Consider the following 18,051-nt stretch of genomic DNA (forward strand, 5'->3'; position numbering starts at 1 on the left):
AATCATCCACACAATCCCAAAGTTTGCCAACTTGAGCCCAAAGGCCACTGACATGAACAAGGGGACACTGGCTCAGCCCTGGTCAAGGCATGTACACAAAAAGCAATGCGCAACTAAAGTGAAAGCAACTATAAGTTGATGCTTCTCACCTTCTTCCTCCCTTCTTGTCTCTCTCTCTCAAAAAAAAGCAACAGTTCTTTTAAGAGCAAGGGCCATGATTCAATTTCAGTTCTTTAGATTTTATTTAAAAAACAACAGAACAAACGTAAAGTGCATCTTACTTAAAAAAATATAAAACCCACAGAAAGTCAGGGCCCTTGTGCTGGGCAGTGTCAATATCCCTTAGAGTGGAGGCAAGTAAAGTGTGGGGGCGAGGGGGAACTGGGCTCCAAGACGAGACGGGTGGATAATAGGACAGGGACACACAAGTTTTTATGCTGGACGGAGAAACGCAGGCTCCAGTCTCTTCCTAGAATTCTGAGGGAAGATGAGCATCGTCATACCTCTCCTGAGCTCACACTGCCTGCTGTCGTGGCCACAGCCTGATACAGGCTGGAAAGGTCCAGAGGTGGCTCGAGCCCAGGGCCTTGTGAGGGCTGCGGTGCCGGCATAGCTCTCCAGTCCCTGAGGTGGTGGGATGATGGCCAGGCAGGAGCCGCAGAGCCCAAGCTGGCCCCTGGCTCCGTGTGACGGGCTGCCTGGGGTGGCAGAATAAGGCTGAGGTTGGAATGGGCTAGCTGGTGAGGGATTCCCAACTCTGTCTCAAGCCGCCACACTGGATGAGTTCCCAAAGCTCTCGTGAGGCCAAGAGGCTGGGGGCTGGGAACTGGAGTGGCCATGTGCGTGGCATTGTGTTGTCTTTCATTCTCACTTCACATTTTCAATGGTTTTTTTAAAAAAACAAAAGGCTCAGTTTACACAAGGAGCACGGTTCCTGTGTAGGCAGGCGCCCATCTTCAGCCAAAACCTCTGGGCCACAGCTGTCTGGGCTGGAGGGGCCTCAGTGCTTGATCAACTGCTGGCCAGCTGGCCCCAGCGCTCCTGAGGGCTGGGCACCGGGGCTATGCGCCACGAGGAGCAGAATCCAGCCGACCCCCTCTGAGCATTCACGACCCCTGAAGCCAGGGTGGCCTCGTCTAGAAATCAGCTGTCACACTACTGAGTCCCGGATCTCAGAGCCCAGGCGGACCCGGGGCCGGGGGCACACCGGGGACACCTCTACGAAGCTGTCATGGATGCTCAGGGGCCTCTTCTCTGACTCAGTGAAGACCCGGGGCCCTGGAGAGTTATCCGACAGGGCCTGGTAGCCCCGGTGGTCAAGTGGGGTGCTCGGGGGACCCATGCCATTGAGCGGCCGGGTCTCGGGTGGCAGCGCCACAGGGCGGGTCTTGGGATGCACGCTGGCACACTCCCCCTGCTTCAGGAAGACTTTCATGCCGTCCCGGTGCCGGTAGAGGAAGAATAAAATCATGAGCACTATGGCGAACACGAACAGTACGCTCATCACCAGGAACTCCGTCCAGTAGGACTTGTCTGCGCCCCAGCTGGCCTTGCCGTGCGCCGGTGCGCTCACCCGCGACGTGTTGATAATGAGAGGCACTTTTCCCCTCTTGTCTGCCATTGTCTCCTCTACCTTCGGACAGTAGCTGGCCACCAGCTGCTGGAAGTCCTCCTCTAGTGACCAGCACTGGAACACCCCCAGTTCCTGGCTGCCCACCAGTAGCAAGTCCCCAGTGGGCAACACCCGGCACGAGGCCGAGCCATTGACAGGGACCCCGTTGTGCAGCCAGAGCCGGGTCGCCAGGTTGGAAAGCAGGGGACAGGCCAAGGTGTTCACTGTATTGGGCTGAAACTGGACTTGCTCACATGGCTTCTCACCTGCAGGCAGGAGAGGCAAGACACAGGGTAAAGGGGGCCTGGCAGCCACAGGAGCCCCAGCCCACCTACTCCCTCTGGGCTGTGCTCATCACGCTACGATGGCAACTCTATGGACTTCAGGGATCGTGACTCTCACTTCCCAGGATCTTGCTCGCAGGCTGGAGGGATGAGGGTGGAGGAAAGGCACTGACATCTACCAGTACCTAAATTGAGGAGTCTTCTAAGCAACTTGGCCCCTGCCTCCCTCCAACCTTCAAAAGGCACCTTACCTCCTGGTGCCGAAACCCGGAGTTTGGCCAAGGAAGAGTTGCAGAGGTCCCTGGCGTTAGTCCCCTCAATGTCCTGGATCCACGGCCTGAGGACCAAAGAGTCAAAAATAGATAGTTCAGGACCACCACCACCCTAGGTGCAGTCCTACAGGCAAAGGCCTGGGCAAGGGTCCCAGGGCTCCGGCACCGCTAGGCCCAGAGCAGGGGAAAAGGCAGGCCAGCATATCTGCTGTTTACACAGCATATATTTCAAATAAAAATTACTATAATATTTCCCTGAATTACACAAGCAGTATGAGCCTAGAAAGAGTCTGGAAGGGACACCTGGCTCTGTATGTATACAATAGTCTCTCTTCAGTGCACACACACTGACTTAATCAAATGTAATAAAGAAGGAAAAGAATTCTTGATGCATGTAGAAAACCTCAGAAACACTCAACCAACCATAAAGGCTAAATACTGTAAAAATCACCCACAACCCAGCATCCAGCAATCACGACGGAGCATTTTTGGTGTGTCCCTCCCAGTGCACCTAATGTGTCTTTATGGGTGCTTTTGTGAAATGGCACCAGGTATCCCCATGTGAAGCAAGGACACAAGTGGGGCAGGTCCTGTCTACTCAAAACACACGCTTTTATTTACACATATGTAGAAAAATCTGGGATGATATATATAAATTCTCATTGTGATTCTCTCTAGGTGGTGGGATTATAGATAGTTATATTTTGACTGGGCTTTTTTCTATTTCCTAAGATTTCTTTTCTTTTTTTTTTTTTTTGGTTTTTTTTTTTAAACTTTTTTTTTTCAATTTTTATTTATTCATTTTAGAGGAGAGAGACAGAGAGAGAGAGAGAGAGAGAGAGAGGAGAGAGAGAGAGAGAGAGAGAGAGAGAGGAGAGACAGAGAGAGAGAAGGGGGGAGGAGCTGGAAGCATCAACTCCCATATGTGCCTTTACCAGGCAAGCCCAGGGTTTCAAACCAGCGACCTCAGCATTTCCAGGTCGACGCTTTATCCACTGCGCCACCACAGGTCAGGTTATTTCCTAAGATTTCTATATGAACATTTTATAACCCAAACAGGTTATCTTGAAAGCATCTTTTAATGGGTTTGTTAGTGGACTATTTCAGAGTCCTTATTTTCTATTATTTTAAATACGCTCATAGGCCAATCCATACTGCCCGCAAGTCTTTACTGATTTCAGTGAGAGAGGAAGGGGTAGAGAGAGAGAGAGAGAGAGAGAGAGAGAGAGAGACAGGAACATCAAGCTGTTCCTGTATGTGTCCTGACCGGGGATTGAACCAGCAACCTCTGTGCTTCAGGATAATGTTCTTATGGCCAAGTTATATGGCCAGGGCAGTGCCGCAAGTCTTTTCATAGCTGTGACACTTCATAATTTTCCATATCATGCCCTGCCTTATAGGTGGGTAAGGCAAACAATTTATTGTCTGAAATATAGCACTTTTGAGAGTCAGAAAGGAAGCTAATTAATGCTAAGCCAAAACAATGGACGCAAATGAAGCTGTGCAGTTGATTGTACAGTGGGCCGGGAAGGTGCTCTGAGACAAGCACACAGGATGGACGAGTGGGACGGGAGGCTCACCTGGAGGCTGCCTCAGGGCGGTAGAGGCTGACCTGACGGCAGCTGGAGCCACTCCAAGCGCAGTAGGGGTCCCGGGCGAGGAGGCAGTCCCCACAGCTCCGGTACAGGCTGCAGTTGGCCACAGGCACCTGGACTACCCCCGAGTGCGAGGCAGCATACAGCAGCCCCTGCACAGACACAGGGATGAGAGGCAGGCATGGGCTGCCAGGGCCACCACCCTCAGCCACACCTGGCTCAAGTGCCCAATCAGAGCCACTCCCCAAGAGGCTCCTTCGTGCTCCCGGGCACCCCATTTTCTGACAGTCTGTCTCTAACTGGGGCATGCCAAGTACACTGACTGGCCTCTTCTACCTGCTTACCCTGTCAGGATCCAGGAGCAGGTTCTGCACAGGCTGTCCTGGTGCGAAGATCTGTAGTTCCTCAATGATGTGTACCCTGGGGCCCACACCCACTGCTTTGTGCAGCCGGCCATCACCTGCAGCAAGGACAGTCCTCAGGCCCTGGGTGAAGCCTGCTGCCCACGCCCCACAGCCACGCCCCCTGGCCTCCCAGCCTGCCCTGCCGCAGGCACTCACCAGTGCCCAGGAAGAGGATGTCATAAGTGCGATGCAGGCCAGGGACGCGGTGGACAGCCACGCGCTGGTAGCGGGCCTGTGGCTGCAGCAGCAGCAGGTGGCTGCGGATCTGCCCGTCCATGAGGAAGTGGTCCTTGAGGAAGTTCAGCACACGGTCGGGGAGCTGCAGGGATGAGTGGATGTTTCTCTCCCGGGTGCTATTGGTGATGCACTGAAGGAGAAAGTGGCAGTGTGAGGCCAGCCACACACAGGGAACAATGGGGGTCCCATGGATCCTGCCAAGACTGCCTCTCTAGAGGATGGCAGAGACATCTGCCCCACTCTCGAAAGCCATGGAACACTGCAGGTCTACAAAGCCATGGTGCTGATCCAGAGGCCGCAGGGCAAAGCCCAGGGTGTGGGCACCTAGGGAGCCCCACTGGCTTTCCTGCTGTGCTGCTCCCTGCCCCGCCCCCAGGACTGAACAGCAGGACCACACTTCCTGTTCCATTAGCATCCTTTTGCTGACCAAGTGTCCTGGGGGGGGGTGACGGTGCCTACAGTTCGCTCCCACACTGCCTGTAAGAGCCCTGAGACTTAATGCCCAGGAATGACCCTTGACCAATGAGTCACAGGGCTTGGTGATAAACACCCCGCAGAGCAACGCTGTGATGTGCTCCACACATCCATGTCCTGTCTCAGGTCTGCTCTGGGAGGAGCCCGTCAGGCTGGAAGGAAAGAAGAAAGAACTACCTCTCCACAGTCTGGCCGTTCATCACTCAATAGTTAAATAAGGAGCTCAGAGCCAAGGGGGAGGCAAGCATGAACAGACAACTCCAGAGGTGTGCCCGGAGCACCCTGATGGGGACACAGCTGCCCACCCCGAGACAGGTCTGAAAGCATTCCAATAGTCACGGTCACATCTAACCCATTGGGACAAGCAGGCCTGGGCTTCTGTCGCCACTTTCAAGATGAGAAACCAGATTTAGAGAAGCCATGTGAGCCCAGCCTGGGGAGAGGCCCCATCTTCCCGCACCCCGCCCCGGAGCAGGGAGCAGTCCTCACCATACCAGGCCGGGGCATTGGCACTGGGTAGGTCACGGTGTACCACTGCTGTGTCTCACGATTCACTTCCTTGTAAAGGCCATTAAAGGCCCTCTGCACGTCCTTCATGGTGAACACACAGATGGCAGAGCCCTCTGTGGTCCCTCCGTGCCTACAAAAGAAATGGCCGATTAACCCAAGAGCCCTGGGGCTCAGGATGAGACTAGCTCCTGGGCCCCAGTCCCAGCCATCCCTCGCCCTCCCATCCCCAGCTAACTCTGGGGGCCCTACCACTGGGACGTGAAGACCCCGTAGAAGAGGGTGTCACGCCAGTCCTGGGGGCTGGGGCTCAGCGTGAAGACATCCTGCAGCACGTTGAATGGGAAGCCGTCATCGGGCCGCGAGCACAGCAGCTGGGCCTTCAGGAAGGACGTCCAGCGCTGTTGCAGGATCCGGCCGCCACCCTCGTCGCCCTGGGGGAGAGAGAGAAGCCGGGCTCAGGCATTCAGGTGCGGGGCTGGGTGCTCCTCATGGTCCCCTCCTCAGCAGTAGCTGAGACACCAGGGAGGGCGGGCAAGCCAAAGCAAGACCTGAGTTCCATTAAAGAGCAAGAGGACTTGGAGACAATGCAGAGGTACCATCACCAGGCTAGGTAAACGGCAGTGCTTTCCTCACTGTGGAGTCCCACAGGGAAGGACAAAGGGAGTCTGTGTACAAATATGGAGAGAGGTCAGGGCTGCCTGCTGAAGAACTACAGAACTCTGTTTGTAAGTAGTTTTTTTTATAACATAAATATATGTATTTAGGTCCTGGCTAGGTGCCTAGATGGATGAAGCGCGGCCCCGTGCGCTGAGGTTGTAGGTTCAATCCTCAGTTGGGGCACGTAGGAGAAGCAATCAATGAGTACCCAACTAAATGGAGCAACAAGGTGGGATGAAGAGTTGATGCTTCTCTTTCTTTCTCTCTCCTGTCCTCTCTCCCTCCCGCTTTCTCAAAATCAGTGGAAAAACTTAAAGAATGTATGTATTTATACACATGCAAAAAAAAAAAAAAAAAGATTAACAAGGAACTTTCTAAAATGTTAATAGTGGTGGCCCTGGCCTGAGAGCTTGGTTGGCTAGAGTGTTGTCCCTATACACAAAGGTTACGGGTTCAATCCCTGGTCGGGGCACATACAGAAACAAATCTGTTTCTGTCTCTCTCTCCTTTCCACTCTCCCTAAAATCAATAAGCAAAAATTTTAAAGAAAATACAATAAATAAAATATAAAATGTTAACAGCAGTCGCTTCCTATGGTAAGCGGTAGGAATGTAACCTAATACAATAGTGAACATTTCATTTGTTGCCCACCACATGCCTAAAAGCTGTACACGGGTTAATTTAATCCACACGACAATTCTGAGGCCGGGTTGGTTATTATTCTCACTGAACAGATCAGGGAGCTATAATTAAGCAGGTCAGGGACTCGCCCAAGTTCACACGACCAGCAAGGGTTGAGCGTGGGCAGCCTGGGTCAAGTCTGGACTCTTTTTTTTTTTAATGTTTTTTTTTTTTTTTGGTTTGTTTTTTGTTTTTTACACAGACAGTGAGTCAGAGAGAGGGATAGACAGGGACAGACAGACAGGAACGGAGAGAGATGAGAAGCATCAATCATTAGTTTTTCATTGCGTGTTGCAACACCTTAGTTGTTCATTGATTGCTTTCTCATATGTGCCTTGACCGCGGGCCTTCAGCAGACCGAGTAACCCCTTGCTGGAGCCAGCAACCTTGGGTTCAAGCTGGTGACCTCAGGGTCTCGAACCTGGGTCCTCTGCATCCCAGTCCGACGCTCCATCCACTGCGCCACCGCCTGGTCAGGCCAAGTCTGGACTCTTAATCACAATGCGGCACTGCCCCTTTATCTATTGGTATCTGTGTACTTTTCTGTTTTGTATTTCACATTTTTCACATGAGAGGAAACAATAAGAGGTTTGACTTAAGAAGAGAGAAAAGCCGTTAGCTAAGCTGTTCCTCCTGGAGGACAAGAGAAGGTCACTGAAGCAGGACCTCCGGGCATTTGCTGACCCTGGGCCCGGAGAGCCTTCAGGGGCTCTAGGTGGCCCACCTCTCTCACCTTGCAGATGCGAGCAATCCGGGACACGATGGTGTTCTCAAAGAACTCAAATTCCTGGCCGGTCTCGCTGAAGAAGAAGTAGATCTTGTCATCGTCCCCTTGTAAGCTGCCCAGGCTCTCAGGGATGTAGGCCGAGGCCACAAACGCTGGGTCTGTGGGGCCGGCAGGGAGAGCAGAGTCAGCCCAGAAATCCCGAACAGGCGAGGCTCTGTTCTCAGGCCCCGCTGGGGGGCAGTGCCCCTTTTATCAGGGCTCCTGGGCCTGCCCACGTGTGGGCAGTGGGAGGACTTCACCTTGCAGCCAGTTGAGGGAGCTCTCGGTCTTGGTAGGGCGGCGGCTTTGGCTCCGGGAGATGGCCGGGTCATTCCCCTGGAAGTTGCTGACTGTTCCAGTGTACAGCTCGCCATCTGCCAAGAAAACATTCCCATGGGAACGGCCCCTCGGCAGGCCCCTCTCCCCGCTCAGGGCCTGCAGTGACCTCGGGCCTGCTCCCCTCGCTTGGGGTGCACAGAGGAGGGAGCGGGAACGAGAAGCCAAACCCAAAGGCAGCCCAAGGTCACACCGGCACATCACCACCATGGAGCCTCGACAAGCCCATATGGCCCTCAACACTCACCAACCATTAGGGCTGTGGACTTGAAATTGGGGTCAAAGGGACAACGGCCTTTGCCATCTTCCAGGACGATGTTCCCTGCCTCATCCCGTGCCAGCGTGAAGTTCTCCACATTCTGCAGGGAGCAGACAGATGGGCTCAGAGGCACACCAGGGAGGGAGTGGGTTCAGCAGGAAAGGAGGGGGGTGCTGGGAAAGGCAACTCTGAGGGGGTGGGGGAGCGGTCAGATGGACTGTCCTCCCCATCCCGGGGCACAATGCTGGCACTAACAGTGACCTCTGCAGTGGGCCTAATAGTCCCGCCTGGCAGAGGGGAGATGAGGCTTAGAAAACTGTGAGCCAGGAAGGGGCAGCAACATGATTCAAACTCGTGTATGTCTGGCTCCAGGCTGGTGCTCCACCCCACAGCCTCTGCTAAGCTGTTCGTAAGGCAAAAACACACGAATGTGAGGGCATTTAGGAGGGATATACAAGGTGGACTATAAAGAATCCACAGGGAGTGAATTGTGGGTCAGCCAGTCACACACCACTCCACCTGGGGCTGGGCCACTATCAAGAAGCCTCACTGGGCCCAGCAGCAGGGGCCGGTACTGAAGAGATCCCTGGGTTTTGCAGAAAGCGGGGACATTCCTAGGCTAGCTGAGCCGAGGAGGGGCACTCACGATGTAGGTGCACAGAGGGCTGAAGGCTCCAGTGCCGCAGGTGAACAGGTGGCTGCTGTTGAATGGCAGGAGGATCTTGATGTAGTTCTGACAGTCACGCTGAGGAAAGAAGGGGAGAATGTTAGGCCCAAGCCAGCCACTAGGGGGCACAACCGAGATCTAAGGGTAGTGCTGGGGGTCAGGCTTAAAGTCAGAACACGGGAGAATTCAGGAGCAGAGCATCCTGGACTATACAGAACAAGGACCACAAACATGTACTGTATATAACTTTGGGGCTCAGCTAAAGTTCTGTAGTTGCCAACCTTTTCTTCAGTTTGGGGTGAGGCAGAGAGGGCCTCCTTCGGGGTTGTCTTGGCCCCTGCAGGTTCTCCTCAGAGCCTCAGTGGAAACTGACAGTACCTCTCACTCACCTGGGGAGGAAGCCACCGCCCAGAGCAGGGGACACTCAGCCTGAACCTTAGCCCCTGACTCACAGACAGCCTCTGCGAGTATGTCTAATAGCGTCTCCCATTGAGTTTCTAATAGCTCCCCAAAGCCTTTCTCCTCTGCTCCTTCCCTTTACATAAAGGCAACTCCCCCCTCTGAGCTGCTGAGCCCCAAACCTCCCAACCAGCCTCAAATTCCCATCTCTCACACCCGGTATTTTTTCCATCAGGAAATTCCGGTGACCCCATGTTCAAAATACAATGAGAATCTGATGATGTCTCACCGCCTGGACTGGACCACCATCACTGGTCTCCCTCCCTCTGTCCTCACCACACGGAAGCCACTGTCCCCCACTCCTGACACACACCAGACCGTGTCACTCCTCTGCTCAGCGCTCCAGCGGTTCCCCAAACACCCGACTCAAGACTAAAATCCAGAGGCCTGCTCCTCTTCCAGGCACCTCCCGATCAACTCCCTCGCCTCCTTCTCATTGGGACTCAGAAGTCAATGTTTTCAATGAAGAGTAACCTGACTACCTTGTAAACAGATGGATTTTAGTCCGTTCTTTCTTCTTTTTCACAACTATACCTCCAGTGTCTAAAAGCACCTGGGCACAAAGCAGGTGCTTAATAAAGACTATGTGCTGCATAAAAGAAGTCGGGGGCGGTCAGGACTTGAACCTGCCTTGATCCCAAGTCTGGTGCTCTTTAGCTTTAACCTTAGCTGTCCCTGCTGCACTCAGGACCGGGAGGCCTCTGGGAATGGCGGGGGTCCTCAAGGAAAACCCCAGGCTGGATCAGACCTATGCCCAGTGGTCCAACCAAAAACAAACCAGGATCTGTCAGACCTGTCACATCAGACACCATCGGCAGAGTAACATGACTCCTGTCCCCATCCAGTCACTGACCCTGCTGGAAGCTCACATTTATCTAGCACTTACTGGCCCTGGCCAATTGGTGGTAGAGTGTTGACCAGGCATGTAGATGTCCTGGGTTCGATTCCTGGTCAGGGCACACAGGAGAAGTGCCCATCTGCTTCTTTACGCCTCCCCTTTACTTCTCTCTCTCCCTCTCTTCCCCTCCTGCAGCCATGGCTCAATTGGAACGAGTTGGCCCCGGGCACTAAGGATGGCTCCATGGCCTCCACCTCAGGCACTAAGAAGAGTCTGGTTGCTGAACAACGGAGCAATACACAGATGGGCAGAGCATCGCCCCCTAGAGGGCTTGCCGGTGGATCACAGTTGAGGCACATTGAGAGTCTGTCTCTGCCTCCCCCACTCTCACTGAATAAACACACACACACACACACACACACACACACACACTAGGCACTTTGTGCCAGGTGCCTTATACCTATTACCTCATTGAATCCTCATACAGTAGGTCCAGTGAGACAGGCATCACTATCCCCACTTCATGTGTCAGAACACCAAGGCTCAGACAGACAAATCTACTTGTCCAAGAGTTACAGCCAGGTCTGGCCATCTCAGAAGCCTATGCCTTGCTCAGCACAGGTGGCTGCATCTGCTCCTATTCCTGCTTCTGCCTTGGGTCCAGGTCCACCACCCTCCTTCCCACCTGCAGCCAGGTCACTTTCAGGTGCTGGCTCACCTGTGGGTCCTTGCCCTTGAAGCTGCACTGGTGTTTCCTCTCGGCGTCTGCACTCCACAGCAGCTGGGGAGCGAGAGGGGGCAGGTAAGTGTGCACAAGGGAATGGAGGGTCCACCTCCCACTCCTTTCCCCTTTCCATTTGCATCATCCCTGGACCCAAGAGGTCAGTCGTCCTGTTCTCCTTACGCACTGCCATCCTCTGCCCAGCTTACCCAGCCCCGGGCATCGCCTCTCACCTCCTGGTACCCCCCGCCTAGCAGGAAGCTGGCGCTGCTGTTGAGCGCGAAGAGGGCCTCTCGGGCACCAACATACAGGGTCTTCCCGTCCCTGCTCAGCAGGAGGGCCGTGTAGTTGGAGATGTCTTCAGCTTGGAATCTGAGAAGCTGCCGCTCTTCAGAGCCTGGGAAGAGGAGACTGGTCATTACCTGGGGACCACCTTCTCCCAAAAACCCAACCTCTAGAATAGACCAATCGGAGTGAAGGTAGATCAGCAAGGCAGTGGGAGGCTACGGGCTGGGAACAAGGGGATCGGGCTCACAGGGGAGCAGCATTCCTGCCTCGCAATGATGATGCAAGAAACAAAGGCACAAAGATAAATGGAAAAGAACATTAATCACAGCACCCTTCACATTAACGAAAAATCGAGCCTGACCAGGCGGTGGCTCAGTGGATAAAGCGTCGGACTGGGATGCCAAGGACCCAGGTTCGAGACCCCGAGGTTGCCAGCTTGAATGCGGGCTCATCTGGTTTGAGCAAAAGCTCACTAGCTTGGATCCAAGGTCACTGGCTCGAGCAAGGGGTTACTAGGTCTGCTGAAGGCCCGCAGTCAAGGCACATATGAGAAAGCAATCAATGAACAACTAAGGTGTTGCAATGCACAACGAAAAACTAATGATTGATGCTTCTCATCTCTCTCCGTTCCTGTCTGTCTGTCCCTGTCTATCCCTCTCTCTGACTCTCTCTCTGTAAAAAAAAAAAAAAATTGAAACAGCCTATATGTCCAACCACAGGGGACTGGGTGAAAATAAACCTTAACACTTCACTGGCTAGGATACTAGCAGCTGGTAAAAGTAATGTTTTCTCAGAAGCCCCAGAAAACAAGCAAAATTATATAAAGAAAGGCATGGTCAAAATATGAAGCAAACTAAAATACAAACAGGTGGTTTTTGAGCCCATATAGGAATATAAGAAAGGAGAGGAATCCCACTCTCCTTTGAGTGGCATCAGACCTAAAGAGAAGGCCTTGTAAGCACAGCCCACCCCTTGGCTCTGCAATGACCACGTTTACGTCGGCACAGGAATGCCAGTGCTGGTCTTCAACTATCAGTGACTGTGGAAGACTTATGGTTATTAAACAGGATGTTCATGTTATCACCCCTGACTTCAGGAAGCTGAATGTACAACAGACGGACACTGTGACACTGGAGACAAGGGCAGTTAGGAGAGTCGAGTCTCTTTACTGTCCTCTCAGAGCAAAGGGCCACAAGATACTGCCCACGGTCAAGGAGACAAGAAAACTGAGATCTATGCAATTAATTTAAATTGCAAAGGTAACCAAATAAGAGTGGCAAAAAATGTTGGGAGGAGGCAAAAAATGTTGGGAGGATGAGGGAAAGGGTGTAAGTGCAAGAGAGCCTCACTTTCCTCAGCAGCAAATCCGTGTATCAGATAAGGTAAGAAATCCGGGGGTATAAGCATTTTACTTAAATATATAGAAGAAACCACTGTATAACAAGTCTAGGCCCTGGCCAGTTGGCTTGGTGGATAGATCATTGGCCTGGCCTATAGATGTCCCAGGTTTGATTCCCAGTCAGGGCAGACAAGAGAAGCAATCATCTGCTTCTCTCCCCTTCCCCTCCCCCCTTCTCTCCCTCTCTTTCCCCTCTGCAGCCAGCAGCTCTCTGGTTTGAGCGTTAGCCCCAGGCACTGAGGATAGCTTAGCTGATTGGTCCTAGCGTGTCAGCCTAAATAAATAGTTCGGATGATTAGAGCTAGGGCCCAGGATGGAGGTTGCCAGGTGGATCCTGGTCAGGGCGCATCATGTGGGAGTCTGTCTCTCTATCTCTCCTCCTCTCACTTAAAAAAAAAAAGTCTAACTGATTATAAGTTGCTTGGGGTGAGGCACACTGAGGCAATTGTTGCTTTGCACAGTAAGTCCTATACTTAAAAAAACAAAAAGAATTATATGCACATCTTGATATCAATTTTAAATACCTTTCATTGTTACAGAATATGCAATAACAAGGACAGATACTATTTACACACCACTGAGTGAAGCTGGAGGTTATGAAATAGCAAGTCTAGTTAGAGTATATTTGTGTGTGTGTGAAAAATATAAATATAGAAAAAAATCCCAGAAGGATGAATCACAAAATGGCAAGACGTGGTAGCCCCGGTGGGATCACAGGGAATTTTTTTTCTTTTCCCTTGTTATCATTTTTGGACGCTACACGTTATAATCGTGTGACGCACAAGAAATAAATTAGAGAGGAGAGGAAGGAGAAAACGGAAGTAAACACCCTAGGTCCTATCCACCTGAGTACCATTTATGCTCTGAGTAACTAGTGGATTTGGAGAGAAATTATTTTAAAAATTCTAAACAGTTGATACGGAAAGAAAAACAAGCACCAAGCAGCCACCCTGCCCCACCTCAGGCCTCTCCTAACTGACCAGTGGATTGCAGCCGCTCAAACAAATACAGCCTCACCAAGCAGCGGAAGCAAGAGGACCACATGCCAACAAAGCAGCTGTGAAGACGGCTTTACATGTCTTGACACGGTGAGTGATTCTACATACCCCCAGCCTGGTTCCACAAGAGTGAAGGAACACAAAGGAAAGACGGTCATGAAATATAAACACTAAAATCAGGAGCAGAGAAAATAACAAATCTGAAGAAAACATCGAAACCAGAAAGAAAGGCCAGATTCCCATAAGCAGGTCCTGGGTCCTCACACAGCTACTTGAGATGGGCTGCACGTTTAGTCATGAGCCTCCCAGTGGCCGAAGAGAAAAGGAAAATCAAGTTACCTTATCCCCACTGTCCAAGAGGAGGAACACATACCAGTGACAAGCCTCTCTCCTAGACTCAGAGTCGGGACTGGGTTGCATCAGGAATTCTCAGGGGAAAGTTCTGCCTCACGTCCAGAGCCTGAACTCTGTGACTAAAACCATATAGGGCAGCTGTAGTCGGAGAAATTAAGGCCTCTCTTTGAACCAGTCAGTCCAGAATCACACCAGACTCGAGGTTCCTTTGCCTCAAATTTAAGACCCCTTCCCCTTCCTATGGGCACCTTACACACTGGGAGGCCCCAGGAAAGTTTCCTGCACAAACCTCCCACTTCTTCCAACCAAAAACTTCCCAGCACACTGGGGTCCTGATTATGCTGCTTGTGCTTTGTGCCAATGAGCTATTGAGCTTCTAGAACCAGCAGCCAGACCTTTCTGTGCTCTGCTCCCAGGAAGAACCACCAAGAGCCATCCCGTTGGCCACCAGGGGTCCACTTGGGAAGGTGCTGTGCTAAATGGGTTGTAGGTACTAACTCCTCTGTGCCCACAAGAACCCCAGGAGGTAGGGACTGCTCTTCTCCCTATTTTACAATGGAAAAAAATCAAAGCTCAGAGAGATTAAACAACTTACACAAAGCCACACAGCAAAAAAGGAGGCTGCTCAGCAGTGGGAGGCTGGCTCTGGAGGCCTCCTTCCTGAACCCACTGTCTTGCAGATGGCAGGGTGTGGCAAAATCACCCGAAGATCTAAGCTCCAGCTCCAGGACCTGCCTGGCTCTGATGCTGCTGACCTGGAATGGGGCCTAAAAACGTGCAGTTTTACAAGCTCCCAGGTGATTCCGGAGTAGCAGGTCCAAGGCCCACCCCTGGAGAAGCACCGTGTGGGTCCTCTGCAGGGCAGTGTACGCATCACCTATCTCGCTCGCTTTGGTTGTCTCATCTGTATCATGGAACTAATGCAAAAAGACCTCACAGCAGCCTCGCGAGGAGTCAGTGAGATGAGGGCAAGCAGCTACTGCGGTCCCTCCCTCCTCCTTTCTTTCGTGTCCCTCCAGTTTCCTGAAACAAGGGCTGGCCCAATTCTGCCCGTGCTTTGCCTGCAGAGGGGGACTTACGTCTGGACAGGAGGCTGCTCTTGGAATCTGTCCAGATAACACAGAAATGCCAAAGGTCAGAGATAAAAGCTGAAGTCCAGGTGGCAGCTCAGGCCTGGAAGGGAGTGGAAACCAAACCTGCCCCGGGTCACGCAGCCCGAGCACGGCCCGGCTGGAGGGGCAGCCAGGGTGCCAGCTGCCAGGCCCCCGTCCCCCCCCCCCCAGCCCTGCACACAGACAGCTGGTCAAGGGCCCCTGCACCTCCTCCAGTCATCTTGGGAGTACAGGGACATGTCCTAAGGACAGTGTGCCTTGGAGAACTAGGCAAAGGGCCCCTCACACCACACTGTCCCATTCTGGCAACACTCCTCCTGCAGCCCCCTGCCCTGGCTCTCTCAGACTCAAAAGCCACGGTGCCCTGAAGGCTCTGATGCTGAAGGCCTTGTCCCTCACAAGCACCACAGCCCTGTAGACTTCACCAGTGCTGGTTTCCCAACTAAGAATCTCAGCGAGACAGATTAGGAGTACAGACTCTACGGCAGGGGTCGGGAATCTTTTTGGCTGAGAGAGACATGAACGCCACATATTTTAAAATGTAATTCCGTGAGAGCCATACAACGACCCGTGTACATTACGCATTATCCAATAAAAATTTGGTGTTGTCCCGGAGGACAGCTGTGATTGGCTCCAGCCACCCGCAACCATGAACATGAGCGGTAGGAAACGAATGGATTGTAATACATGAGAATGCTTTATATTTTTAACATTTTTTTTTAATTAAAGACTTGTCTGTGAGCCAGATGCAGCCATCCAAAGAGCCATATCTGGCTCTCGAGCCCTAGGTTCCTGACCCCTGCTCTACAGGCAAAGGCTTGGGTTCAAATCCTGCCTCTGTCACTTAGAAGCCCTCTGCCACCAGGCCAGGCCACCTAACATCTGAAGAGCCTCACTTTCCTTATCTGTAAATTAAGGATAATAGCACCTCGCCTCATGGGGTTGTTATGAGAAGAAACAAGATTATATGTATGTAAATAACAACACACATAATAAGCCACGTTAGCCGAGTGCTTACTCAAAACAACTGTGCACACGTCACCCAGTGCTGGCATGGCGTTTGGCACACAGTCAGCAATCGAGTGGATCAAAAACAAAACCCCGAAGCCCTGCAGGAAAATCCAGCCCAGTGAGCACAGCCGAGCAGCAGGCCAGGCGGCCAGGCGGAGAGGCGGAGAGGAGGAGCCGCGCCTCCCTTGCTCTCCCGGTTCATTAAAATGCCTGTGCCTGGTCACACGAGGGTCTCAAGGCCAGTCACAGAGCATCAGCTCAGAAACAGGAAAGTGTCAGTCATGTGCTGTGTGTGTGACTGGTCCCTGCTCTGTGGTGCGCTGAGTGGTCCTCTCGCCTGAGCGGCCAGTACCTGGGGTCACCTCCAGAGTCACAGCACAGACGTGCGGGCCCTGTCTGAGCTTGCCCGGGTCTGTGTGTGTGTGTGTGTCTGTCTGCACGCTCCACCGCAGGGCTTGTCCTTGCTTGTGTGTTTGCTCCGGGGTGCTGTTTGTGTCGAGGGGACAGGGAGGGGTGTTGGTGCGCTTGGCTCCCTGAGCGTGCTGGCAAGCCTTGGCGTTGGTCTTTAGCCTCTACCACTGAGCTGTGTGGTGGAGGGTGCCTCGTTCAGCCACACTCACCCTCCACCAGCGGGTTAGTCCACTCCAGAGAAAGCCAAACTGCCTGAGGCTGTGGCCGTATTTCCCAGGTGGGATAAACCTTTGCAACCACCCTGGCAGGCCTGAGCCCGGAGCTTGTCCAGGGCTCCAAGGAGGCCAGATGGAGGCCAGTTGGCGCTCCTCTAGCAGGTCGTGTGAAGTTGGGGTGTGGGAGACACCTGCAGGGCCACACTCCCCTATGGCAGGGCCTGGGGTCTGAGCAGGAAGTGAGGCAGGAACAACTCAGCCCCCAGCCTCACCTGGAGGTACTCACTTTACTTGTGACTCAGCCGGAAGCTTGCAGCTCCCTGGAGTGAGACGGGAATAGGACTCAGCTCCGTTCCCACCCCCCAGCCTACAGGGCCATGACTCAGAGCCTCACCCTACCTCTCTCCTCAGGGGCTCCCAGAACCACAGCTGACCTGGCCCTACCATCCCACCCTCCACAGGCTCTGGGAAGATGACGGAAAACACCAGCTTCCTGTGGAGTCAGAGCCAGGAAGGTGTACCCAGCAGGGGAGACAGTCCACTACTCCTCAGATGAAAACCACAAAGTCCCTGAGAGGTTCCGGGCCCAGGACAATTCCTGAGAGCCTCCCAGAGGCTCAGCAGTAGCACCTGTTCCCTGGGAGCCACACCAGACCCTTGGACCTACTTGTGCCAGCAGGAGCAGAACCTCCAGGGCAGGGGTGCTGACTCAGTGAGTCACTAGGGCAGTCAGCGACCCAGACACGTCTTCGCTCCACACTGCTCAAGTGCTGGGCAGGGCAGCCTGATGTGCCAGAAGCAGTGGGTATACTCTGCTGTCACCAAACCAGTGCCAGGGTAGAGTCCCTAACAGGGAAGTGGGGTCGCATGCCAAAAGTCCTCCCCATGGACCCAAGAAAGAGGCAGGAAGGCAAAGGAGCCCAGCCTCATAGCATCCAGTACTCCTGGGCAGGTACACGAATTCCCCTGCTACGGCCTGCTGGTCCCACCGAGCAGGCTGAGAGCTCCTGCCAGCACCCCCAGGTGGGGTCTGCCCCTCATCGAGCTCCCTGTGCCCATCTGGCCAGCAGAGCCCTAACTTAGGACCTCTCATGAGCCCCCACCACCTTGGAGCCCGATCTCTAACCACCCCGCCTAGGACCAAAGTCAGCTCTTCCAGACTCCGCTGGGTGGGGACTGGCTGCTCCCTAGTAACCCCTCTCTCCCGAGGCCCTGGTCCTCCAGTCTACCCGTCTCCTCTCACGGATGTCTCCCCTTTTCCTAAGGAAGCTGGGGCCGTAAACACCCTTCACTTCCCACTGCTCCCTCATCTCTGCGGATTTGAGTTCTGTGTTCTTAACCTCAGAGAAAGCAATTTTTTTCCCTTGAATATTTATCCTAGAAATATGTGAGCCTCCCTTCTCCCTTTTCTCAGCCAAAAATCCTTTAGAGAAGAGCCGCCCAGTGCCATCTCTATCTCTGACCTCCCCCTCACTGGGAGTCAGGCTCCAA

At 53.1% G+C, this 18,051-nt stretch overlaps 1 protein-coding gene across 4 annotated transcripts in view; it reads right to left on the reverse strand.

Moving 5' to 3' along the window:
- Nucleotides 1-218: 218 nt before the first annotated feature.
- SEMA4B (semaphorin 4B) overlaps nucleotides 219-18,051 on the reverse strand; it is a 39,203-nt gene continuing 21,370 nt past the window's right edge. For all 4 annotated transcript variants that reach the window (XM_066354719.1, XM_066354720.1, XM_066354722.1 and 1 more), the window contains 13 exons: nucleotides 11,006-11,169; nucleotides 10,770-10,832; nucleotides 8,734-8,832; nucleotides 8,076-8,187; nucleotides 7,753-7,866; nucleotides 7,460-7,611; nucleotides 5,638-5,819; nucleotides 5,368-5,518; nucleotides 4,324-4,534; nucleotides 4,108-4,223; nucleotides 3,749-3,915; nucleotides 2,148-2,233; nucleotides 219-1,878 (listed from right to left, as the gene is read on the reverse strand). In XM_066354719.1, coding sequence (XP_066210816.1) covers nucleotides 1,151-1,878; nucleotides 2,148-2,233; nucleotides 3,749-3,915; nucleotides 4,108-4,223; nucleotides 4,324-4,534; nucleotides 5,368-5,518; nucleotides 5,638-5,819; nucleotides 7,460-7,611; nucleotides 7,753-7,866; nucleotides 8,076-8,187; nucleotides 8,734-8,832; nucleotides 10,770-10,832; nucleotides 11,006-11,169 — 2,345 coding nt within the window. In that variant the 3' untranslated portion in view covers nucleotides 219-1,150. The remainder of the gene's footprint in view (nucleotides 1,879-2,147; nucleotides 2,234-3,748; nucleotides 3,916-4,107; nucleotides 4,224-4,323; nucleotides 4,535-5,367; nucleotides 5,519-5,637; nucleotides 5,820-7,459; nucleotides 7,612-7,752; nucleotides 7,867-8,075; nucleotides 8,188-8,733; nucleotides 8,833-10,769; nucleotides 10,833-11,005; nucleotides 11,170-18,051) is intronic.

Source organism: Saccopteryx leptura, chromosome 13 (assembly GCF_036850995.1).
Source record: "Saccopteryx leptura isolate mSacLep1 chromosome 13, mSacLep1_pri_phased_curated, whole genome shotgun sequence".
NCBI lineage: Eukaryota > Metazoa > Chordata > Mammalia > Chiroptera > Emballonuridae > Saccopteryx > Saccopteryx leptura.